Source organism: Anoplopoma fimbria, chromosome 20 (assembly GCF_027596085.1).
Source record: "Anoplopoma fimbria isolate UVic2021 breed Golden Eagle Sablefish chromosome 20, Afim_UVic_2022, whole genome shotgun sequence".
Taxonomy (NCBI): Eukaryota; Metazoa; Chordata; class Actinopteri; order Perciformes; family Anoplopomatidae; genus Anoplopoma; species Anoplopoma fimbria.
In genome coordinates, this window is record NC_072468.1 from 1,603,310 (window position 1) to 1,629,957 (window position 26,648).

A 26,648-nucleotide genomic window follows, 5' to 3' on the forward strand; every position below is an offset into this window, starting at 1 on the left:
TGAATTCACACTGCTACATCCAGGCTGTTGTCCACATGTTATTGTGCTACATTCTTTTTCACTCCTACACCAAAGATCTTTAGTGCGTAAAGCTTTCTTAATGAAATGTAAAGTTTACCCAGGATTTCTTCTGTCAACAGCTGTGCTGGATGCAGCAGAAGCTGCGCACACATTTCCCATAACCATAAGAGTCATGCATTTTAATTTAGACTGGTACATAGACAGTGCTCTACAGGTCTTGCCTGGGAATCACAAACAACTCATGCAGTGTAATGAAAAAAAGTATTTATTGGTTGGAACGGTAAGGAGAACACATTTTGTAAATACATTTCAGAGCTGTTTCCATTTCCTCCTCCACTAGATGGAGGTGTTGGTCAAGAATGAGCTAGAGTTTTCCCCACCACTCCAAAGTGAACAATAGAGGACCAGATGGTCAGTAAACAACCAAAACCATATCATGAATTAAGAGGAAGTATTGAAGTATGATGAGTAAGACTGGCTGTAGACAAGAAAAGTTTAGCTGAACGTCTTCACATTCCTCATCCCGTTTAAAGGGGGTGTATAGCAGGGATGTGAGCCACATTGTACAGCTGTTTCAATCAGGAGGGAACATCAGTTCATGGTTCTGAGAGGCAACAACCTCAGTTTATACCAGATGCTTTCTATCAACGCAGAACCAACATCTCTACAGGCCACTGAAATGAAAAAGAAAAATTGCAGTCAAAGGGCACTGGAGCAAAGTAAAGACATGTTCACTCGGGCACGACAGAGATTATAAGCAACACTTCTGAAAATTGTATTTCTAAAAAGCAGATGCAAAAACTCAGGAGCAGCTCTGATTCTAAGTGGCATTTTCTTGTGTTGTTTAGTGTCTGGTGCTTAGAAATTGTTGCAAAAAGTCAACTTGTAGAATAAAGTGAGGCAGGGGGGCCTCACCAAACTCAATTCACTAAGGGACTGACTTAAGGCTAGAACACAGAACAAAAGATGAGGGCTCAAATTAATATTGCACCCAGATGAGTCTTAAGTGTCCTTGGATGACAAGCAGTGATTGGATTGCAAGCATGGTAGCTTTTGATGGCCATGCCTGTCAGCCTCACCTGCTTTTTAATCAGTAATTACCATAGGGGTTTCTCTGGAATTTCTTAATTAAATTGGACCAAATGCAATTAAAAACCACACTCTCATTCCTTTAAAAGGGCTCTGTGGAGTCCTTGTTTAGTTCTTACTGTTAAGAGAATAAGCGGTTGAACGGTCATAGCACCGTGCCATCTCTCGCTGATCTGTACTTGATTATTTCAGTGGTCAAATTAAGTTAGCTGTTTGCATAATAAAGGGCAAGAAAGAGTTCAAGATTAAAACTTCCACTCTAACTAGAATTGAAGGTTAAAAGCGGAGACATGGAGGCGAAGCAGTTTATGTTATTACAACAATTAAAGTTAACATCAGGAGTTGGGGAACATTGTGATGAGAGCATGTAGTGAAGAAGATCATTATCATGGCAGTAAATGCAGCAATGTATATTTACCCATTACATTTAAACGGAGGATATACTTTCAAATACTCACCATCTAGAAAAGTCCCCAGCACTCCAGGATCCAACAACCACAGACACATCAGTGGTGATTTTCCCATCTGTAGTCTTCATATCATCTTTGGAGTTGTTATTGTAGCTGCCACAGGCGCCGCACATTTTACCGGACAGGCTACTGCCAATAATGACGGTGACCTCCTGTGAAGCGGAGTAGGTGACCCGCACAGCAGATGCTCTCTCGATGATCACAGTCTTCTCTGAGATTTGGACAGATATCTCACTCGTCACTTTGCTGGGAAGGGATGTTTTCCTGCCATTTACCTGGATGACATGAAGAATGGGGGGAAAAAGCGGGAAAAACTAATTGAAGTAAAAGTTTCTGCATCAAAATGATTACTCTTATGGTTAAACATGTTACTATTATCCCTTCAGAGTCTACTCACCCAAGGCACGTGTTGGCTGTTCACAGTGACGGTGGCTTCCTTGAAGAACACATACACAGTGGCAACAGCTGGTGATGCACCTTTACTGCAGACCCTGACGTCCGCAACCACACGGAACCACAGCTCGGCGGTCTCGTCACACAGAGACGCCACTTCAAACGCCCCCTGAGCTCCTATGGCTCCAGACATGCCGTCAAAGGAGGTGAGGTGGCCGACTGAACTGACGCCGCAGTTGCCCCGTTTGGCGTGGCAACCTCGGATGCCATCTCTTATGCCACAAACCTCCCCACTGGCACATGACAGCTTCTCACACTTCACCAGCCCAGAGGCCTGGCACACACACTTAGACTTACAGGCTTTGTCCACAACTGCTTGGCCCACCTGGAAACATATATTATGTACAAGGCTTTCTTTTCAAGGTGGGAGAATACATTGTTTTACATTTCTATTCATGTGTCAATGCTTTGACAGGAATAGAAAGTATCAGTTTTTTGTTGTAATGGTTAACTGTCAGTTGCGGCACAAACTTTTACCGTAAGGTATTTGCCATTGTGCACACATCCACAGTTGTCCAAGAGAACACATTGAATGCCATCAAATACAAAGCCGTCATCACATTGGCACCCTTCAAAACAGCTTTCAGAACAAGAAAGTAGGGAAATAAAGCTGGCACAGGTCCCACCACAGGTGTCGGCACACACCTCATAGTGACTGTGTGCAGGGCAGGAAGCAGCTACAAGAGAAGAAGACATTTGTGAGACTTCGTATGTGCACCTGAAATATAAATCATCAAAAATATGGACTATTCTTGAGCTAAATTACTGTTGTGTGTAACCTACGGCAGAAAGAGCTGCTCCTCCATGGCTGGATCTTCACTCCTGCACTCTGTGTAACAGTGTCCAGGCCTATGCTATAGCCTGCCAGAGTCAAACAAAAACATAAAAACACAATTTCAAACTCACGACAGAAGGTATCTGTTCTCCAGGAGCCGATGGTGATTCCTTGGCTCTGACAGGCAGAGACATAGAATCCCACAGCATCACAGACTGCTCCATGGTGACCATGATAATGACAGGCATCAAACACACAGTCCTCCAGGTAAGGAGCAGGGTCTACACGACTGTGACAATCTCTGAAAGGCCCTGCCTTGTCAGCGATAATACCACAGTACTTCTGGTCTTGGTACTCTTTCCTCTGGGAGCCTGAACAGGCCTGGCACCATGCCCCCTGGCAGACTGATGAGCAGCCTGGTACGAGGGCCACCTGCCAGCTCTCCCCCAGCTTGGCTCCATTTGCGGCGGTCTGGCCGTTCCGCATGGTCAGATCATCCTGAGTTTTTCCATTGTAGTTGCCGCACAGTCCGCAGACTGCGTCCTGGTAGTTGCTGGGCAGAGTAACACTCACTGTGCTACGCCAGTCAAAGGTCACGGTGATACCAGCGACTGTCTCCACCACGGCCGTCCAGCCGCTGAGAAACACCACCAGCTCATTATTGTAATCCAGTGGTAGCGAAGCGAGCTGCCCATTGAGCTGAGGAGCAGAAAGCGAGGGAGGGAGAAATATTTTTAGGAGATTATAGATTTAATAATTCTGCAGTCCTTGCTAATCCATTCTAATGTGCAGCTGAATTTTAGTTTAATTAAGTCTGCCTGGATCAAAATTTTAATATGCAATTAAATACATATGCAGAAGAGCTGGAGAGATATCAGAATAACTACAATGACAGAAGGTTTTATCATCCACTCATTTGAATGAGACTCAGAATATCTGTCCTGTTTATTTTTAATACTGTAACTACATGGTGTGTCCCATTTCTTTTCTCTCTAAAAATCCACATGAAAACAAGATTACTTATTTAATCTTTTATTAAATCGCTCATATGATTCACATTATCCATACCCCCACATCCATACTTACCAGGACCTTGCTGGGGTATTCTCTGCTGATGGTGAGGGAGAGGTCATATATGGAAAACATGACAGTCCTTGTGTAGGACACGGCCTTGCTTCCCCGGTGGTCATTCTGCACGGTCACCTTGAATGGCTCTAGCCCTGGCTGCTGCGAGCACAGTCCCACCAGCTGATATACACATGTGCCCTGGAAGTTATACCGGCGGCCATCAAAACTCCGGTAGTGTGGGTCGCCTGAGGCTGTGCATGTGGCGTGACTGATCGGTTGGCAGGCCCGCTCTCCATTCACTACGCTGCACGTCTCCTTGGCAGAGCAGGAAGCCTCACGGCATGTCACCATGCCAAGGGTCACATCGCACTCACATAGGCGACCGCAAGCCTCGTCAGCCCAAAAGTCCTGACCGGGCTTGTAGTAACGGCCCTGATAGGAGCAACCACACGTTTTAGCAGGCACACAGACGCCAGCGCTGAGGACGTAACCCTTATCACACACACAGGCCTCCACACAGGCACTGTTACAGGTCTCCTTTTGCTCAGGGAATGGGCAGGATGGCTGGCATGGGCTGGCACAGTCTTCATAGTGGCTGTGACGCTGACAGCTCATTGCTGGATATAAATTATAGAAGTTAAACAAAATTCAAAATACTAAAACCTTTAATTGAAGTCTTTGAATAGAATGAGCAAATGAGATTCTCGTAAATACTCACGGCAGCCAAACTTTTTCCTCCAGTTCTTGATTACTATTCCTTCCTCATGACACTGCTGACTGTAAGAGGCCAATGCCTGGCACAGCATCTTTTTGTCTCCCTTATTCAGACACATATCATACACACAGCTGTTCATAAAGGCCTGGGGGTCCACTTTTCCATGACATTTCTCGAACACATTATTGGTCTTGGGCTTTCTGTGGAGGCTACGAGGCCTCAAAATCTACTCAAAATCTACTGTACATTTATTTACTCAGTTAAAAAGTTAGGACTGGTTAATACAAATATACATAGTATATAATATAGTATTTGTGTCTTGCCTGTATTGTTGCATGCCCTGATTTCTTTCTTGACCATGCATTTGGTACTTTTGGGGCAGGAATGTTTCTCACATATGAGGCCTGTGTCTGGATTGCAGGTACACTTTGTGTTGCAGTCTTCCTCATACACCACCTCACCAGGCTGGGGACATAAGGCACGTTATTCCACAGGGGGAAATAATAGACAGAAGAAAAATGAGGAGGTTATAGTGGAGTATTTTAATTCTTATCAACCCCCCTTCAAATTTAGACAATCTGCTAATGAAGTCTCAGGAGAAATCCTCAGTGCACATATCTATGATCAGACTGGCTCATGTCCAACACTATAGAAAAAGCAAAGGCAACTTAATTGCCATGTCAGCATGAATCGTGCTATGGGTATATGCTTAAGCAACTTTGACACTATAAAACTATAATTTGTACATTAATGTATATGGAATGGCTTTCTTTTTTTTTTTTTTTTTTTAAACAGGAAGCAGCGTTGAATTGTACCTTCTCCCATTGTCATAGCAGCCACACTCAGTCTCTTGAACACACGCATGTCCATTGAATAGGAAGCCAGCATCACATTCCCTCTATACAGCTGTCGGAGCACTGTACGATCTCTGTGAGGCCTGCACAGGATGCAGAGCAGGCGTCCGCACACACCTCATAGTGACTGTTGGCCGGACATTTCATGGCTGAAAGAAAATTGATTATCAAAATCAATGGAAATCATGATTTAGAGATGTGTGCTTATATTTAATAAACACAGTATTAATTTTGCTTTGGAGGAAAACCCCAAAAAAGTGAATTCCTCTTTGTCACTTACAACAGAATGAAGCCGTCCTCCAGTTTTTGACGTCCACTCCTTCCATGTGACAGTTGAGGGCATAGGCTGCTATGCTGTTACACAGCACCTTCCCATCGCCGTCAGAGGCACAAACATCAAACACACAGTCAGCAAAGTACGGCTGTGGGTTCAGTTTACTATGGCAGGCTGCAAAAGGACCGTTGGGTGCTGTAGCAATGCCACAGTAAGTGGATTTTGAAAACACAGCCTTGCGAGCTGGGTCACATATAGGACAGTTACTCCCTTCACAGCCATTCTCACACACCACATTAGGGATGGTGACCTTCCATGACTTCCCAAACACATTCACATTGTTGGAGAGCTGACGGTTGGGCATTTGGAAGTCATCTTTCAAATGCCCAACCACACAGCCCTACGACCTTACCACGGTAATTACCAGGTACTGTGACGGTCACATGATACACCAGGTCATAAGTGACAAGCAGCCCGGAATCTGTTGCAATTACATAATGCTGGCCTTCTTGATGGACGAGCACTGCTCCATCTTTAAGATTCACAGGAAGGTTGTTAAACACTCCATTTACCTAAAAGATAAAGCACAAGTCTTATTTAAAGAAAAGAATACCTGATGATGAAATATTTATTCTAAGCTAGTTTCACATCTCTCAACCCTCTGCTACTGCAATGCGTTTCACTGTATTCCAAATATAAAGCTTGGTTCAAATCAAGACCAAGTGTTTTTGCTCACCAAGACTCCAAACATGTTGTTCCTCATGATGAGAGTGAAGCCGTAGACCTCCACAGCAACCAGCTTGGTGACGGTCACCACTTTGTTGTTCATCATCCGGTTCCAGCGTACTTTCTCCACCTGAACGGAAAAGGGTGCCTTCCAGTTCACCGCTCTTTGATAGTGTGTAGGTGCAGGTGCCCTGGAAATCAAATGTTCGCCCATCAAAAGAGCGGTAATGGGGGTCACCAGAGGCATGGCACACACCCTTACCAATAGGATGACATTTTTGGACGCCGTTGTCCACTTTACACTTCTCATTAGGGCCACATGTGAACTTCTTGCACTCAACCTGAGAAGGACGGTTAAGAAACAAGATAAATTAATTAAAACATCCAACAAATTAATTTCCACTCTGATTTCACACTGATTAGTATCAAATCATAATTTTTTAAGTTGTCCTTTCAGTATCCATTACCTCGCCATCTTGTGCGCACTTGCACTCCTCCTGACACTGACCATTGGGATAAAACACTTGGCCAATGCGGTAGTAGCGGTCATTGTAATTGCAGCCGCACTGTGAGAAGGGAACGCAGTGATCTCCACTGAGGATGAACCCCTCATCGCAGGAACAACCCTCTTCACACTGAGCTTGGCAACCTTGAGGAGGGGTCAGACTCTGGCAAGAGGCAGGACAGCCGGTTGCACAAATTTCATAGTGGCTGTGGACTGAACATTTCACCGCTGTACACAGGGGATGTGACGGACAATAAAGTTCAGATTACAAAGGCACTGATTACAAAGCAACATACAATTCAGAAAAAGAAGAAACACACATTGAAGTATACGTAGAAACAGGAGCAGTAAAGAAACTAAAGACGTTTATTGAGTAATTTTCTAATATTATCGTCATACTTTCTACACTGCTAGAGTAAATTATGCTCACTAGGCCTCTTTTGTAAATGCTTTTATTTAAATGAATGCATGTCTCACCACAAAACTGACTGGTCCTCCAGCTGTGCACCTTGGCCCCCACAGCTTGGCAGGCAGATGTGTATGATGTAATGGCCTGACACAGAACATCCTTTCTGCCCTTATACAAGCATACGTCATAAACACAGTCTTCAAAGTAGCCAGCTAGGTCCACCTCGGCATGGCAGTCACGGAACGGCCCTTTGGTGTCTTTCAACATGCCGCAGAAATCTCCTTTTTCATATTGAACCTTCTGGGTTATGTCACAATCAGGGCACACCCCTTTGCAGCCTTCGACACACCCTGGGATCTCTGCCACTCGCCAGCTCGCACCGAAATCTGCTGGTTTGTCACCATTATTTGGAATCAGGTCGTCCTGGGGTTTGCCGTTGTAGTTGCCACAGAGGCCACAAACGGCTCCCATGTAGTTGCTTGGCAGTGTGACGTACACAGCGCTTTTCCAGTTGAAGGATACTTTGAGGCCAAAGTCTGTGACGACCACAGCGGACCAGCCACTCTTAAACACAGATACCTGTCCTCCATCCAGTTTGATGGGCAGGTTGACCAGCTCATTATTTACCTGGAAAAGAAAACACAATTGTATTTACATACAGAGACTGAATTTTAAAGTGACTCGCAAGAAAGAATGTAATTATATTACATTATAGTATAGTTCTTACCATAATCATGCCCTTGTGTGTCTTTGTAATGACAATGCTGAGGGAATGCACCTTGATCTCCACTAACTTGGTGTAGGAGACCACCTTGCTGCCCCGGTAATCATTCTGCACCAGCACTTCAAAGGGGACCAATTCTGGGTCCTTTGAGCAGAGTGCAACCAGTTGGTACACGCATGTGCCCTGAAAGTCAAACTTCCTCTTGTCAAAGGTCACGTAATGGGGGTCACCTGTGGCCTGACAGGTGCTGTGGGAGACTGCCTGGCACTTTCTAATACCCTCGACCACCTGGCACTGCTGCCCTGCCCCGCAGCCTTTATCCTGGCACACCACGTTTCTGCCTCCAGCAACACACGTACACCTTCGCCGACAGCCCTGGTCAGCCCAGAATGACTCCCCAGCAGGAATGCTTCGTCCTTCGTAGGTACAACCACACTTAGCAGCAGGCACACACTGACCTCTGCTCAAAACAAAGCCTGCGTTACAGGTGCAGGTCTCCACACACGGGCGTTTGCATTTGGAGGGAGCATTAGGGTCAGAACAGGTGGCAGGACAGGCATTGCCACAGAGATCATAGTGGCTATTGGCTGGACATTTTGCAGCTTTAGGGAGAAGGCAGAGTATGAAGGGTGATGAATACTAGGTAATCATTTATGATTTATTTATAATTTATAATGTAATAATTTAAGGATTCATTTAGATATCATTACTTACAACATCGTGCCATCTTCCTCCAGTCCTGGATCGGGATCCCTGCAAGCTGGCAGGCATCAGTATAAGCCTCCAGTGCCCTGCAGAGGAAATGTATACATCATATTTACAGTTCTCCAGGTATGCTTGAGGGTCAATGACGGCATGACATTTTGTGAATGGCCCATTTATTATAAGTGTGATGAGCCCACAAAACAAGTCACCCTCCCATATCTTCATCAGGCTGTGTTCACAGCGCTCATACCCACCCACACACTCGTCTCTGCAAAGAGCATCTTTCACTGGCCCTGGCACTTTCCAGCTGCTCCCAAAGGCCACAGCTCCCCCTGCCTGAGTGCCGGAGGGTGTGGTGAAATCATCATTGGGGTTGTCGTTGAAGTTGCCACAGAGACCACAAGTCTTACCAGCGTAACTCCCAGATAAAGTGACCACAAGGTAGTGTTCCCAGTCATAACTGACAGTTAGGCCAGAACAAGTCTTAATGAACACTGAGCGACCGCTCTGAAACATAGTCAGTTTGTCGTTGTTCAAGGTTACAGGCAAACTCCAAAGAGTGTTGTCAATCTGTAGATAACAAAATAAAAAAACATGTTAAGCTATTACAGTCATAATCTATTCATCTATTCATCCAGAGCCTCCAGTGCGTAAGAGGAGCAGAAGCGTTCTGTGGGCAGGATGGTCATCAAGAAAGGGTCGTAGAATTGGAGCCAGTTCCGTGTGACACCATTAAAGAGCATGAGAACCTGGATGCCATGATCAGCCTGAATGGACAGTGTTTCAGGATTCTGGAGGCGGATCTCCAGTACTTGCCCTCGAGTCAAAGTCAAAACATCTTTGCGGTTGCTGTGTTGGACTGTGGCCCGTGTGGACTGGGAGGCCTGGAGGAAGATGCTGTCAAATGTCTTCTGGAAGGTCAGGGGAGACACGATGAAGCTGGACCCCCACCTGCTAATGGGCAGCAGCTGCTCATATACATGGTTACATTTGGCAAAGCGCCAGGTGCACGTGTGACCCGTGACAACAGCAACGGGGTGTTGGGAGGCAACTCTGCTGCCAGAGAGTTCATACACGCTCTGGAGCTGGACACTCTCATACGGTTGGAGATCTATCACCATTTGGCTGCCACTCCCATAGACGCGACCCTGGAACTTGATGGAGCCACTTGGGAAAACCTCCACTTTGTTTCTCTCTCTTCCATTTGTCACAGAGAACTCTTTATAGGAGCCATAGGGGGTCCCGGCAGGTGTGAAGATGAAATATTCTGTACCCCATTCTGAAACCGGATACACCACAGAGGTGTCTGCTGTGTACAGCTTGTAGTTGAAAGAGGTTACAGTCACATCTGCTGAGGCCTCAATGCGCACCGTGTTCGGAAACCTCTGGCTGCCGTACATCTCAACACCAGCAGGGAGACTGATAGTGACCCTCTCTCCAGCATTTAGAATTTTCTCTTGCTTGAAGTTTAAGGGAGGAACTAGCACTGTCACTTTAGCATTGGCCTGAACTGTTGAATACACTTCCTGGTGATGTACAGTTGAATGTAATGTAACTAGCACTGTCACTTTAGGACTGTCAGTTGATAGCGAGGACTGTCGTACTTTTGAGCATAATTCTGCATGAATGACAGGGCGAACTCCCTCCCTGCCCATCCAGCGTTAGATGGACCTGAAAGATGGGAGGAAGAGCAAGGAAACAGGCAGAAAAAACACATGTCACAAGAGGACTTCTTTTCAAGTTACCTAAAATTATGAAGTTATGCAGAAATTGCTCTTCACAAATCTTGTGTGTGAAGAAAACATGTCAAAAAATTAAGAAATGAATGAGACAATTTGTGCCAAGGCAATCAAAGGATTCACAGACTGGAAATACAAAACTTGGCTTGAGTCTTCTTGGATCGCATACACATTACAAAGTAACAATATGACATCAAACAGAATGTGACTAAAAATACCTTCATTTCAAAGTTAAAAAGCGAGGATGAATGCTATTCTATAAAGGATGGATTGCTTTCCCCTTGATAACCATTGTGAGAGATTTAGACTGAGGAATAGTCACTTGACTGCTTCTCAACAGCACTCAATAAGTCACTTGCACGGACAATATAATTGCATAATGGAAATATTATCAATATCTGTGCCTTTGCTGTGAAAAGAAAATTTTCTGGGCTCTGCCAGGGCCTGAGGGATTTAGATTACACTCCTGTTTCACCCATTCAGTATAATAGTTCCAACTCAATAGCAGCTGAAGGTAAATGCTATTCCCAACAAAAGCAAATTTCAATTTAGATGGCTATCCTTTATGTGCTGCACTCTCGAATTCTTCACCTGTTTAACATTCTGCTTCATACACAAAAGCACCTAGTATGGCGGCACAACAATGCTTTCAACTGATGGGGTTGACAACCTGGATAAATTGCTTCAAATTGAGCAATCACTTGGCTACAATGTCCTGCGGGGGAATTCTGCGCCAAGGTTTAAGAAATGCTGCTGTGATTGATTAATTGAGCTAAGCCACGTTCAGTCGGATTTAAGAGTTGTTAATGTTGGGCAAGCTTTTGATAGATAAAGAAGAAAAGATTTTCATGAGTTTTAAATTGACATCACTACTACTGTGTTTGTTCAGTTTAACACATCTTAAAATCAGCTGTGACAAATTGGAAAGAAGATAAGCAACGTTTTATCACATTGAAATTAAAATGAGTAACATTCAAGTGGGTCCTGCCAAAAGCAAAAATAAAAATGCTTACAGCTGAGTAAAGCCCCCAAAACACAAAGCAGCAACCGGGTGCCCATGGCTGAAAGACAGACATTTTTGACATTTATTTAGTTAGTTAATTTAGCATTAATTGCACCAAACAGCCAAATATATAAACTCAAAACGAGCAGTACTTACCTGTTGAGAGGCATTAATGATGATTTTTTTCATAGTTCGATCCTTTTATGTACTCTGACAGACAAAAACACAACAACGACATAGGTGTGAGGTCCAATACCAACTACATGTATGGGATGAATCATCTTTTGCTTCAGTAACAACTGAAGGACAGGAGTCATGAACATCCTGTTTCTCTGGAATCTAGTGAGAATCCCTGCACGTCCTCCTAAATGATTTTTAGGTATGGGTAACAATAAATACTGTACTTAAAGGGAAATGCTCAACCTCCTTTAAAATTCTTATTGTATGCTCTTTTCTTAACTGGAAAATTGTCAAAATGCAAAAAATGCATTTTATATATATATATATATATTATATATATATATATATATATGCCAGGTCTGCCTTAATTTGTTTTAGAGGAAGGGTATTGTTTTTCCAAAGCCGTTGGCGTTGAGATTCAAGATTTTTGATTGGTTGTGTTTTTGTCTGTCAGAGTACATAAAAAGGATTGAGCTAAGAAAAAAAAAAGAAAGACACACACACGTATAATTACAATCATAAGTATATTCAACATTTTTACCTTTTTTCAGCAGGAAATCCAATGATATTTTAGGTCTAACACCAGTCAGAGTGAACAGGTCAATTTGATCTTTTTCTCATATTCATCTGTATTGTATATTCTGGTGTAACCAAATAATATCCATTTTAGAGTGGGCACGGCAAGAATGTGATAAGACCAAAATCACAGGTCTAATTTGATAACAAGGCTTGGTTTTGAAGAATACATAAAATATGTAGAATATTTGTATCAATAATGTCTCACATCACAAGTTGCATGCATTTCCAAATGCTGGGTTCTTTTAGAAAGGACATTAATATCCTTAGATTTTTTTTTTAAATGGTAGAAGAAAAAAACCCAGCTGTGAAGCAATTGCATTCTAACAAGTGCTAAATCTAAATGTTAAATACTGACATTTTGTAAAAATGAGACATGTTCGTTTCCTTTCTGTACCCTTGATTCTTCAGCCGCTATGTGTTTTGTAATTTGTGCCATCTATCAGTTTGAGAAAAAAAGAAAAAGAAAAACTTAACCACACAACCTATTGTGCATCGCATTGCAAGCATACAAGCCCTACTCAGTGCAAAAATCACAAGTGTTGCCAATGTTAACATCATGTCCTTTAAACCAGATTATGTTTATAAACCAAAACATGCCCTTGTCAGGCTGGAAAGACGGGGATAATCCTATGGACCTGATCGATCAAATCTTAATTAAACTAACATTTCTGCAGAGTGGTAGTAGTTTGTTTTAATGAGCGGTTTCTGTTGGTTTTGTATGTCACCCAGAATAAGAGCACATAGTGGAGGGTGCTCCAATCAGTTATGATAGAAAGAAAGTAAATATGACTTTGCCCTTGTAAACTTGCATTAGATTAAAAAAAACACTCAAATATTGAATTAGTGCTCATTTTGTCAGAACCTTTGGGCAGGGCAACAGTAAGCCTGGTTTAGTTTTTGTACACATTGCGGATTTAGATTAAAAAAGGTGTGCCCTCAATGCTTTTTTTTTTTCTGGAACCTAATCAACATTGGCCAGAGATGACTTTATTTAAAAAAGGTGCATGGACCTAACTGATAAGAGTTCTGCCAGTATTACGTAAAATGTATGAGGGGCATATTAACCTTTAGAGTTTAAATGACAGAAATATTCACAAAGTTGTTTACATTGTTTTTGTATTTAAACATTCAACAATACACATTACACAGGACATACAAATGGGTCATCATCATCCAGTCAAGCCACTGTGAAAAGAGAAGATATTCATTATTTAATTACAATATGTACATTAGTAAATTAATGCCCAATACTGTTGTGGAGGACACCATTTACCAGCCAGGAAAGTCAGGGAGAACCCATGACTTGACTGTGTGAGTAGAGGTCATTAAGGTTTCCACAGAGACCACACAATTTGCCCGAGTACCAGAGAGGGACCTTGACTGTCACTGTGGTTACACCAATCTCTATGTCCAGCTCCGACTCCATCCCAGCATCTCTCCTCAGGATCACCATGATCTCTGGTTTATGCTTTTAGATGCTTGTTTAAGAAAGGAGATGCACTTATGACTTCTGGTGACTAGTAGTTCTCTTGAATACACTTATTGTAAGTCGCTTTGGATAAAAGCGTCTGCTAAATGACTGTAATGTAATGTAATGAACTCTGATGTGTCCTGGTTCACACCAGATGACAGGGACACCCCTGACGGCACGATGTGAGGGAGGGACTCAAAGCGTCCATTCAACTGTGGGGTGAAACAGGTAGTTTTTTTTATTTTGCATTTCAAAATATACGTTTCAGTTTCTGGCATTGAAAATCCTTGGTGGAGTAATACCTTCACTGTGCCATTTTGTATGGTAAATAATGATCCATGCAGGAGGATTTGAAACACAGTGACAAGCCTGGAAGAGTTGCCATCACAAGGTCCATGGTAAGAGATCATGCTGAACCAGTGCACACTTGCCTCGTCACAGAGGGACATCAGACCATAAGATAACCGAGGTTCCAAGCTCAGATGCTGCCTACTGAGTGTGGATACTTGGAGGCTGCCCCTGAGTTCACAAACTTCAGGTCTGTCGTAACAGCCCCAGGAACCATTCCTCAGAGCACACTGTTGCCCCAGACTGCAGCCTGCCTCGTCACATATCACCCCACCCAGAGGATGGCACCAGCATCTCTTGGTGCAGTCCTCAGTGTACAATTGCTCATCCATCTAAGAGGAGAAGGATACAAAACTAATTCTGTAGTTGCTGAAATACTCAATGTGACCTTTAATTATATATATATATATATATATATATATATATATAATATATATATATATATATATATATATATATATATATAAGATTTCCTTGTGAATAAAGGTATTTAGCTTGTGTATTTACCTTGGTATACATATCATGAACACACCCACACTGACTGTAAGGTACACACTCGCCCCCATCAAACACTTTTCCATTGTTGCACTCGCAGCCTTCTGAACAGCCAGTTGAGGGAGAAACAGGCTGGAGCAGAGCAGGACATGAGTTGGAGCTAGAGTCAACACACTCCCTTGGGCTGCTGCGGTCAGGACACTGGAGGGCTAATGGTACGAAACACAAATCATTTAAAGTGGATCACATGCTCATTTAAACAGCCATCACAATTATTCACTTACCGCAAAGGGCATTCTCTCTCCACGATCCTACTGGTATCCCTTTAGCCTGGCAGTCTGCAGATAATGCTTCCAGTGTGAGACATGCGGCCATATGCCCTGCCCCAGCACAAACTGCCCTGATGCACAATTGTGTGTAAATATCGCGCTCCACACCACTGTTCCAGCAGCGTTGAAACTCTGTGCTATTGATCGACAGCATATCACAGACCCTGCGGTCGTGTGGGGCCGGCCTGCATTCATTGCATTCTCTCCCACAGGCCTCAGCGCAATTCTGTCCAGGAGCTACTACTGCCCAGCTGTGCAGGAGTTGGGCAAAACTTTCAGCAAGGTGGCCATTTCTCAGTTCCATGTCATCATATTTGTCCCCATTGAAGTTCCCACAGAGGCCTGAAGCTGTGGCGTTGTATACCTCCACACACATTTTGTTACAGACCGTGGCATTAAATTCACAGGTTGTAGGACAGGCTGAGCCACAGGTCTTGTAGTGACTGTTCGGTGGACAATGCACACCTGAAAAGATTTATTGTTGTGTCATTTAAAGATTCTATTACAATAGTGACAAGAAAATTATAACGGCATTATTTTTCATTCCTCAACACATCTACTTACCAACTGTCACACTCCATCGTGGTAGCAATCACTGGCTTCTTCACAAACAATGGAATATGAATAAATGGCTTGGTCACAAGCAACTTTTGACCCTCCATTATGCATGTAGTCGACTACACAACTTTCATAGAAGGAACCAGGATTGATTTGACTATGGGCCAACAGACCTTTTTGATCCATGAGCACTTTGCACTGTCTCCTGTCATCAGAGACATAATCTTTGGGCAAGGTCACGTCATCCAGTTTCTGCTTAAAGCCAGTACAACAGTTATGGTGCCTGTCAAAGAGCCGGTAAGCCTGAGCAAGCTCTGCACTTGTCTTAATGGGAGGGGAGACAGGTGTAGTTACAGGATATTCATCTTGATTGCTGTTAAAATTGCCCTTGTAGTGTGAATGTAGAGAAACAAGAACAGTGGAGTTCGCACCGAGGACTACATGCATACCAAAGTCAGTTGTCAGTCGAGCTTTGCCGTCCTTGTGAGACCTGATCTTACCCCGCAACAGATTGACAGGAATATAAGTCACTTGACCATTAACCTGAAAATAAAGAGACTCATTAGTAAAGTATAACCTGAGCAGATCTGTCATTCAATAACATTGACTTACATGTATGCTTCCCTTTTCACAACCAAGCTGGATGATGAACCCATAAGCTTTTGCAGTGACCACCTGTGTGAAGGATGCGGCTCGGCTGTCATTACAGCTGTTCTTTTTGGACACACTAAATGGTGTCAGACCCCATTCTGCCCCTTTGCTGGCTGCAAGCAGATAAGTACATGTTCCCTCAAAGTCATAGTTGAGGCCATCAAAGGTGTGGTAGTGGTGGCCTCCCCAGGTCCAGCACAGACCCTGACGCCTCACACAGACGGGCACGCCACTGCTCAGATGACATTTCTCAATTTCATCACACTTTCGCTCACATGGATCTTTGCTTTGATCTGCTAAAAAAAGAAAAAAGAGAAAATAAATAAAATCAGTATCTAAAAATATGTGTCTTCAATTAAAATACTCACCATCCTTGTGGCAACCCATGATGATTCCATCTGAAACTCTACAACTGTGCTGTGCAGGACATGAGTATTGCTCGCAGACAACAGAAAGCCCACAGGTGCAGTTAACAGTACAGTTTTGTAGCAGTTTGCTCTCAGAGGCCTAAAAACAGAAATAACATCAAAGAATCTAATAAAAAAATATTGGAATGTGCTTATTGAAGAAGAGGTAACATTAATTTGAAGCTTCTTAATACAAACAATGCAAACAGACATGGAGCATAAATAAATGTGTAGGACAAATCAGTGTTTACTTCTGACCTCAAACCTCCTCCCGTCCTGAACGCAGCCGCATTGCTTTGCTGGTACACAGGCAAGGCCATCATAAAGGTGTCCAGTATTACAATGGCAGCCTTCCTCACAGTATCTGGGGCACTGCACTGCTTGGCTAATGCCAGGACACAGTGAGGAGCAAGCATTGGCACACCAGCTGTAGTGGCTGAATTCAGGACACTGATAAGCTGTAATAATAACAAAAAAAAAATATATATATATATCTTAATTAGTATGATATCTTACACCATTTAATCACTTGCAATTTGAATAACTAATAATTTTACTAAAGTCACTAAACAATGTGTCAAGACTAACCACAGCCTGTGGCGTTTGTCCAGAGGTCAACCATCCCTCCTGCCTTTTTACATGCTGCATCACACAGGGCCCAGCGTTGGCCCTCTGCAACAAAAAGGCTTTCCATGCAGAGCGTGTAGTATTTCTGTGGGAACACTAAATGATGACAGGGGGAGAATGGGCCCCGAGGATGGGTAAGAAAGTCACAGTACTGCTCAGAAGTGTATTCGGACATAGGGGAGTGGTAGAGTTGACAGATACTGTCACATGTGTCACTGCAGGATGTTTCATTATCAAACAACTTCCATGATGACCCAACGATGTTGGGATCAGAGATCCTGGTGCCACTGGGTAGCTGCAGGTCATCTGAGGGATTACCATTGTAGTTCCCACAAAGACCACACGTTGTCTGGTGGTAGATGTCAGGGATGGTGACCATAATGTGGTTTTGCAGGTCTGACATGAGCTCAACTGACTTTGGGGTCTTGATGGTTAGCCATACAATTTTCTGATGCACAGTGACGTTTCCCTGAGAGAACGGCAGGTTCTCGTAAACTCCATTTACCTGGATGAAATAATTCATGTTTAAAAAACACAATATACATCAGTTTATGTATGCTGTGAAAAAAATCCTTTACAGTGCATGCTAGAAGATTAACACTAAATCATTTTGAAGGCTGTGAAATCATTACCTCGATTTTTCCAGGAAAAGCTGTTGACGTCTTAAAATACATTTTATTGACTTGCATGTAGATCTGCCTGCCCTCACTGTGGTTGCCCTGTGCAGCTATCAAAATAGGCTCTGCATCCAGTGTATTGTGGCACGTCTGCACCAAGGTGTAGTTACATGAACCATGAAATTCAAATGCCTGTCCATCAAACGTTGTGTATTGGGATCCATCAACAGAGCAGTGTGTCACTTTGGGTTTGGGGTGGCAACCTTGAACACCCCTAATAAGCTTACACTCCTCTACTCCACAGGAGACATTACGGCAAGTCATGTGTCCCCCAGCATGACATAAACAGCTTTTCTCACAGGTAGACACCTCCTCTCCTGCCTTGAGGTATTCTTCATGGTAAAAGCAGCCGCAGTTTTCTGCATAGACACAGCGGTTTGCCACTGTGAACTAAACCTGCTTCACAGAGGCAGTTCTCCCCAATATTTGGAGGCATCTCTACTGTGTTATTCTGCCAGCCGAGGCAGAGGTGAACTGAGGCAGAACTCATGTTGTAGCTGGTACTGGACGGACAGGACGATTCTGTAGAGATACAGAGAGACAGTCACTAAGGACAGGAAGACATGAAAATGTAAGGGTTGACCAGTAATGCATTAGTACCATCTAGTGGTATAATAGCACCTGGAAGGTTGTGGCCTCAAAACTACTCAGAGTCACAGCACACTGTCTTACACGTTATACTAACTATTTCAATGAATAAACAAGGAAACAAACTTAACATTCAGCACTTACAGGCATACATCTGACAATATGCACACAATCTTCAATCTCTTTTCCTCATGTTGCGTGATCAATAACAATCTAAACATGATGGAGTGTTGTGTGCTTGCACAGGCATCTGCAAACTCCATATTTCATTTGGTGTTCAATGATGCTGAACACCAAACAGCACAGTTACAATTGCAGAGGATATTAATTCACTGGCACAACAGAGATGGGAGCATATTAACACTTACCACAGAATCCAGGACTTCTCCAGGCATAAACTGTAGCCTCGAGGGAAAGGCAGACGGCAGTATACTCTGCCAGGGAGTGACACAGTGCAGGCTGGAGACCTCCATGTAGACACAGGTCACTGACGCAACGCTTGTAAAAGCTGGAGGGGTTCACTTTGCAATGACAGTGTCTGAATGGTCCATTAACTTCCAAAATCTTCCCGCAAGCCTCCGGGTCAGAGAAGCGGGCCAGCCGCTCAGATGAACATTTTGGACAACTTCCTCCTAGACAGCCCTCCACACACCAAGGATTCTGCCCACTTCTCCAAGCTTTTCCAAATTGCTCAGGACTGAGACGCTCCTTTGGGCTATTTGCAGTGAGGTCATCCTCGGGATTAAAGTTGAAGTTACCACACAGGCCACAAGTAGCATTAGCATATTTACTGGAGAGACTAATTCTAACTATGCCCTCTATGCTGAGACTCAATTCAAAGCCCTTATCTGGGTCGATGTAAGTGTGCAGCACCAAAGAGAAAGCCAGAGCACTTAGGGCTGAAGTGATAGGGCATGTTCCTCTTGAAACCATCAACCTGTAGAGGGGGCCAAAATTGCATTTGGAAATCAGATCAGGGAAAAAAATCTTAAAAGCAATCTTTGTTAAGTCTTTAAATTGTTTTAAATATGATTTATGACCAAACAGAGTGAAAACAACTACTTTGTGTGACATTACAATACAAAAAATAATGCTAATCAACAAGACAACAATAGCACTCACCTTTATGCTCTCAGGGTTTTTGCTGTTTAGCTCCACAAGCACATCACTCACATTGACCAGGACATGAAGTGCTGACTCTAGATGTCCACATAATGCCCAGTAACTGGTACTGGACAGGTGTCATTCAAGTCATAGTCATGCTGGTCAAAGGTGACCATGTGATGGCTAGTGTACATGCATGTCTGCTGTGGATGGGGCACACAGCTTCTGACTCCATATTGAAGACCGCAGTATTCATCGGGGCCACAAGAATCCGAATGGCACTGCGTCTGGTGGGTGTAGGGATCACAAACACACTGAACATTGCATCCATCACCAGCCTAGAAAGTCTGGTTGCTGTGGTAATGGTAGCCGTTGTGAGTGCAGCCACACTGGGACAAGGGAATGCAGGTGCCACCATCCTGGACGAACCCTGGGTCACACTGGCAGGTCTCCACACAAGCTAGGGTGCAGGGGTCCTCACAGGTGGCAGGGCAGGCTGAGCCACAGGAATTAAAGTGACTATTCAGTGGACAGGAAATGGCTGATAAAAGAGAAGGACAATGATCAACAATAGAGGAAAAACTGCAAGCATAAGGAAACAGACCCCTATAACCAGTTAATTATGTTTTGGTTTGTAACAGACATTTTAAATATGCTCACAGCTCTGGCAATTTTAGTGTAGTTAACGACTTCCTGGCACAGGTAGAATGGATTTTGTGTTGACCAAATATACTGGTGCATCCAGATCCATTGATTGGCTACATCTCTTTCCAGTAGCTGCTTGACAGAGCATTGTGGGCATGCATCTCCATAATCTGCTGTGCTTCCTGATCAGGAACTCTCCAGCTCCAGCCGAAGGTGGTAGCATCAACGGCCTCACCCTGCGGAGTCCTGAGGTCATCTTCTGTGATGCCATTATTATTTCCACACATGCCATTGACTTCAGTTGTATTAGAGAGGAGGATAGTGGCAATATTGGAGCAGTCATACGTAACTTGGATGCCAAGACTAGTATCCACGACAGCAAACATGCCCATCTGATAAATCTTAAAAAGTCCAAACTGTAGAGTCACAGGTAGTAGCCTTTTCACGCCATTTATCTGTGGAGCGATGTATAGAAAGCATTTTTCAAGGAATTTGGTATAATTTGTATAATTAAACGGTTAAATCACAAATTGACAGGGAGGCTAAAATGGTGACATGACTGTAGGTACAGTTTCCTAGGAATTCAAACACCTTTCCATCAGATGTGTAGAAGTGGGCACCTCCCAGTACCCAACACTGGGCTTGCCGAAGTTGGCTCTGGACACCACAAGCCTCACCATTTTCACAGATTTTATAATTATCTGAAAAAATTAGGGGGGGAATTATGAGATTAATTGCAATTTAGGTGGACGACAGAACTAATGAAACTGCTGTAAATAAAAGCATATTGATGAATAAAGTTCATAAGCAAATGGGCCGAGCTCGAGTACAAATATTCTGTCTACATAAAAGTAAAAAAGAAAAACTGCGTTATTTAAATGGCAACAACTGTAAATACACAAACTAGTTGTGACCCATCACATTTAATCATCATGTCATAGGCTTCTGTGGACAACAAGTAAAATAAGAGGTGCATTCGTATGTATGATTGACAAGCATTGCAATCATGCTCATGCCTCCAGGCAGAGAGAAGGACATGACTAACTATTCAAAGGGGCAGCAGTTTAACCTCATTCTGGTAAAATTACAGGACACTGAGAAAACACCTGTGTGCCATGTAAGAAGTTTCAAAACAACCCGGGCAGAAAAAGTGAAGTAAAAACTGATGACGCAAGACCATTGAATGGTGCATTGTGCAGCTCAGTGACAGTTAGCCTTTAAAGGAAATGTCACCCAACCCAGAAGAACCAGCTGAGCTTACCTTTACTTGCACAGCCCCGAGTATTGTTAAGGGTGCAGTTTTCTCCCTCCCGGCAAGATGCTGCCTCGCAGCACATGGTGGCAGCGGCAGAGCAGTTACACCGCTCAGGGCACCCCCCATCCCCCAATACCTCCTCGATCTACAGAGAACAGTGAGTCACTGTTGATGTGTGTTACTCAACCGTTCTGTAAAACACATAGCAAACAAACAACCCAAGGAAACACAAAGGCCTAGGATTTGTTGATTAGTCATGTCACATGCACTGGTGAGGCGTATGTACGTTTGGGCAAAACATTAAGAGTGCATCAGAAAAACTAGGGCATGTCAAATTGATAGCTCAAGTGTGGCATGTTTATAATGACCCCTGATTTAGGGCCTCATGTTAATTTGTTTAAACACACCCCAATGAACCAATGGGTTAATCAGAAGTAGAACAAAGCTCCAATGTTCAGGTCACAGTTTTAATATATGGTTTGATTAGGAAAAAATAAATAAAAATAAAATGAATTGCCGAGATGAAGTGAAAGTCTATATGGTAGTTGGTATAAACTAAATGATGTGTAGCTACTCACTTTATAGTAGTGCCCAAGGTAGAGGCAACAACATTTCTCAGCTTTGATGCAGCCATTTCCACTCTGCATGTATCCAGACTCACATTGACATCCTTCATAACAGGCCCACGGGCAGGGGGTATCGGATAGCATACCACAGGACTCAGGGCACGCACTGACACATATATTATAGTGAGTTTTCAGGGCATGAGAGTGCTGTGGGGGGGAACAAATGGGTTCATAGTCCAGCTCTCCTTAATGTACATCAATCATTCAACTTTGCTGTATACAGCTTGTCAGAGTTCTAAAAGTACAAGAGAAGCGTGTGTGCAGACCTGTATGATTTACACTGGCAAGCCACAAAAGACTAAATATTTAAAAAAAAAGAAAAAAAAAGTACGCAAAATAAAGTCAAGATTAATACTCACAGCACTTCTCACCCCTCCACAGTTTGGCCTTGGTACCTGCCTCCTGGCATACAAAAGTGTACCCTCTCAAACTACTGAAAAACAAATCTTCATTCCCATTAGACATACACAAGTCATTCACACAGTTCTGAAAGAAGGGCTCAGGATCTACAGTGGCGTGACATCCACTAAATGATCCAGCAGGAGCAAGCGGCATGCACCAGAGGTTATCAGATGCAAATTCAGCTGCCATGGTAGAGTTGCACTCTGAACAGAGATCACAATCTTCAGAACAGTTCGTTCCAGCTGGTGAAAGTGACCAGGAAGATGCAAAGGTGGAAACATCACTTGCAAGGCTGACATTTGGGCTCGGTTTGTCATCTGTAGCACCAGCACGTATGTTTCCACACAAGCCACACATTTTTCTATGGGTGGCAGGAATCACAATTTGTATCAGATCAGGCCCTCCATAAGTGACAAACAACTCCCGTTTCCAAAACACCACGAGTCAGCAAGCCAGAATGCAGTATTGCTATGTGATCCAGCTGGACAGGAAGACCCCTCAAAACACCATCAATCTGGAAATTTTAATGTAAAAGTTACAATCAAGGCAAACTTTACAGTTTGTGCAACTGCTTACCTTTACTTTTGCCAAATGCTTGTTATCCAAAGACATGTTCACTCCATGGACCCCGAGGTGCAGCTGTCCTTGCTGTATAACAACAGAGATGTTTGACTCTTCCTCGTCACAAGTCCAGGATAGAACATAACGGCAGCTTCCCATATTAAAGTCAAAGCTAAGTCCATCGTAGCTCCCGAAGTGTCTGCCACCCATGACTGAACATTTAACAGGTTGTGATGCATGACATGCCCTCTGGCCATCTTGGATGGCACATATTGTTCCAACTGGACATGTGTGGTCGGTACATTGCACTCTGTTGTGGCCCATACAGAGACAGCGCAGCTGACAGTGCACATCTGGGTAGAAGTTCTCATGGATTTCATGGTAAACATCATTGTGAATGCAGCCACACTCAATGTTTGGTACACATCCCCCACCACTGTGGAAAAACCCAGGTTTGCAGAAACAGCCCTCTTTGCATTTCGCTGTGTGGAAAACCCAAGTCCTTGGTACCGCCTATGCTTCAGTCATGTGACTGGAGCATAGGCGGTATTCACTATTAGGTGGACAGGAGATATCTACAAAAGGAGAAAAATAAATTGAAAAATATTCCTGTACACATTAAAAATAAATGCAATTTCACCATATTTACTCACTGGAAGCCCTCCATTCATCCACTATAGCTCCCATTTCTTGACACACAGCAACATAGCTAGACAGAATCTGACACAGGGTCTGGTTACTATAACAGAGGTCATGGACGCAGTTATTGTAGAAATCTTTTGGATCAACTGTTTTGTTGCAGCTTTGGAAGGCTCCCTCTGTATCCAGTAACCTTGGACAGAAATATTTTCCTTCATAAAGAGCCATATCTTGTGAAGCGCACCCTTGTGTGTTCATAGGCACATCCACGCATTCGTGTTCACTGTTGGTTTGCCAGTATCGAATGGCCCGAGATTATCAGCTTCGTCGTCAAGCATCAGATCATCTTCTGGATCGCCATTCATGTTGCCACACAGGCCACAGAGATTACCAGAGTAGACCCTTGACACTTCAACAGTCAAGACATCAGAGCTGTATGTTACAACAACGCCAAAGTCTGTCTCCACACACTTTGACATTCCAGTCACGTAGAGCTTTATTTTGCCTTTGCTCAATACAGATGGAAGACGCAGTAGCAAACCATTTACCTGAAACAAGTAGAGTAATGTTAACATTGCAAGTGGAGAAAACATTACTTTCTCTAGATGTACTGTGGAAAATAAATGAACCTACCATAACTCTGCTACTCCGATCATTTGACATCTCAATGGAATAACCGGGGACCATCACTTTAACATGACGAAAGGAAACATCTGTAGCATCCACCATCTGGTTCTGGACCTCAACACTAACAAGTCCTCCAGGTCCCCCCCAGGTTGGACAGTGAGAAGTGAGTAGGTAAGAACAGTTGCCATACACATTAAAGTTACGCCCGTCAAAAGTGCTATAATGAGGATCTCCTTTGGCTATGCACATCCCAGGCCCTTCCATGTAACAGCCCAGGACTCCATCCCTAACATTGCACAAGTTTCCATCCTGGCAATGAGACTGAGCACACATGACCCTCATGGCAGCGTTTGTCCATCCAGAAGTTTTCCTTTGGGTGATAGTAGGAGCCTTGGTCAACCACACTTGCTATGTGGCACGCACTCCCCACCACTCAGCAGATACCCCTTGTTGCATTGGCATGATTCCACACAGGGCTGCAATTACGATCTGGCTTACCACAGGTAGAAGGGCAGGCTGAACCACAGATCTGATAGTGGCTGTTCATTCCTTAGCTGTGAAATAACAAAATACTCTTAAGCATATTTTTTTAGCCAACCATGTTATAACTTAAAAAAAAGCTTAAAACTCACGGCAATTGGAGATGGTTCTCCATATTTGGACTCTGGCAGATGTTGGTATAGGCCGTCAAAATCTTGCACATAGAAGAGGCAGCATTGCTGATACACAAGCTGTTCACACAACTATGAACAAATGGTTCAGGGCCAACATATGAGTGGCAACCTACAAAAGGTCCACTGCTTCTCTGCAGCAGTCTGCACCCAATTTGGAGGCTGTTGCCTTTAATGCCAGGAAATGCTTTGGTTTGGCTTTGACTGTACACTGTACACGAGTCACCACCAACACAGTCCATAAAGCTCTGGGCCAACTTCAACCTGAAGATACAAGTCCATACAATGTTAATTAACAGCTGCAAAAACAGTTGTTTCATTTCAGTTTGTTCAGTACACTCACCAAAACATGATTTTTTTTTTGATGTCACATTTGATGTGCTGTAATAAGAGTCAGCCCATGCAGAGCATATCTTAGTTTTCAAAGAGCAGAGTGATGTTCTATCTTTGGTGGAGCACTTCCGTTTGTGACCACAGTGCAGCTGTTCACAAGAAGCTGCAGCTGAAATAGAGAAGAACATGTAGCATGTTAATGTTACACCGATAAACATCAAATTGGTGTCAAATCAAATGCTCAAAATGTAATGCAAAGTGTTAAAAATAAATAAATCAATACTTAATTTTCTCACACACTGCTGGATATAGTTGCCTGTTCATGGTACTCAGATAGTATCCCACATCTGTGTGAAGAGAACTGGACTCATCATATTCATGCAGCTGAGCAAAGTTGGGCTTCTGGGAGAATTTAACACCAGACTTTGAATCTCCTGTGTGCAAACTGTTATCTTGCTGCTCACTCATCAAACAAAGGTGCAGTCTGGCAGATATCCTATACAGATGGCAGTACTGTTAAAGTTGAAGGACATTGTGCATTGTCATGTCTGAAGTAAACAAGTTGAAGGGGACTTTCACTAGTAATGTGGATTTTATCCGAGGTCACAACTGGAATGACCTTCATAATGCCACCAACGAGAGACACGTTCTCTTGCCCGGTGCTGGCGGTGACTTCCAGGTCAGAGTTGATAGCAGCCATTGCCAACAGTAAACAAACTCATTCCTGTGATTACCAAGGGAGGGATAATGTAATCAAAACTCCAGGGTTTGGCTGGTTTCAGTTCAGCAAATCCATACAAGCAATCCCCAAGTGTGTGTCTGGAGCAGGTAAAACCAACCACTACACCTACAGCTTCTTTGGAGACTAACTCTGAGCCAGAGATGCTGGAGTTACTCTGGAGGTAAACACTCTGCAGCCCCCCACACACACACACACACACACACACACACACACACACACACACACACACACACACACACACACACACACACACACACACACACACACACACACACACACACACACACACACACACACACAACTGAAGGACACTACCCTTGGGGTACACCTTGCCCTCAAAAAGCACTTCCCTTGAGAGGAAGATATCCACTGAAGTCCCCCGGTCTGAGCTGGTGATAACCATCTGGCTGACAGCAGTCTGGTTTGGGAAGTTAGGAGTAATGGGATAGTAGTGGGTCCCCCAGGAGGACACATCACAAAGTAGGCTGTGGTCACAACCAGTGTGGGTACAGAATGAGGCAAGGGCTGAAACAGGCCTTACAGATGTTACACTGAGGAGGAAGGAGGAGCAATCACTGGTCATTCCCACAGACGATGGCCGGT

General features: G+C 43.6%; 1 protein-coding gene across 1 annotated transcript; it reads right to left on the reverse strand.

Moving 5' to 3' along the window:
• Positions 1-949: 949 nt before the first annotated feature.
• LOC129109211 (IgGFc-binding protein-like) lies at positions 950-24,641 on the reverse strand. Its single transcript, XM_054621232.1, is given in 41 exon segments — positions 950-968; positions 1,569-1,855; positions 1,978-2,358; positions 2,679-2,710; positions 2,817-2,894; positions 2,940-3,507; positions 3,659-3,671; positions 3,866-4,493; positions 4,595-4,747; positions 4,915-5,056; positions 5,222-5,237; positions 5,407-5,484; positions 5,486-5,594; positions 5,726-5,962; positions 6,111-6,291; positions 6,469-6,786; positions 6,913-7,178; positions 7,428-7,986; positions 8,087-8,685; positions 8,798-8,887; positions 8,998-9,358; positions 9,430-10,248; positions 10,365-10,459; positions 13,867-14,440; positions 14,616-14,812; positions 14,888-15,397; positions 15,664-15,814; positions 16,103-16,437; positions 16,510-16,648; positions 16,807-17,006; positions 17,137-17,680; positions 18,174-18,233; positions 18,235-18,374; positions 18,809-19,339; positions 19,900-20,040; positions 21,451-21,589; positions 22,106-22,176; positions 22,538-22,673; positions 23,049-23,245; positions 23,968-24,220; positions 24,306-24,641. Coding segments are annotated over 41 exon segments (10,683 nt in total).
• Positions 24,642-26,648: the final 2,007 nt, after the last annotated feature.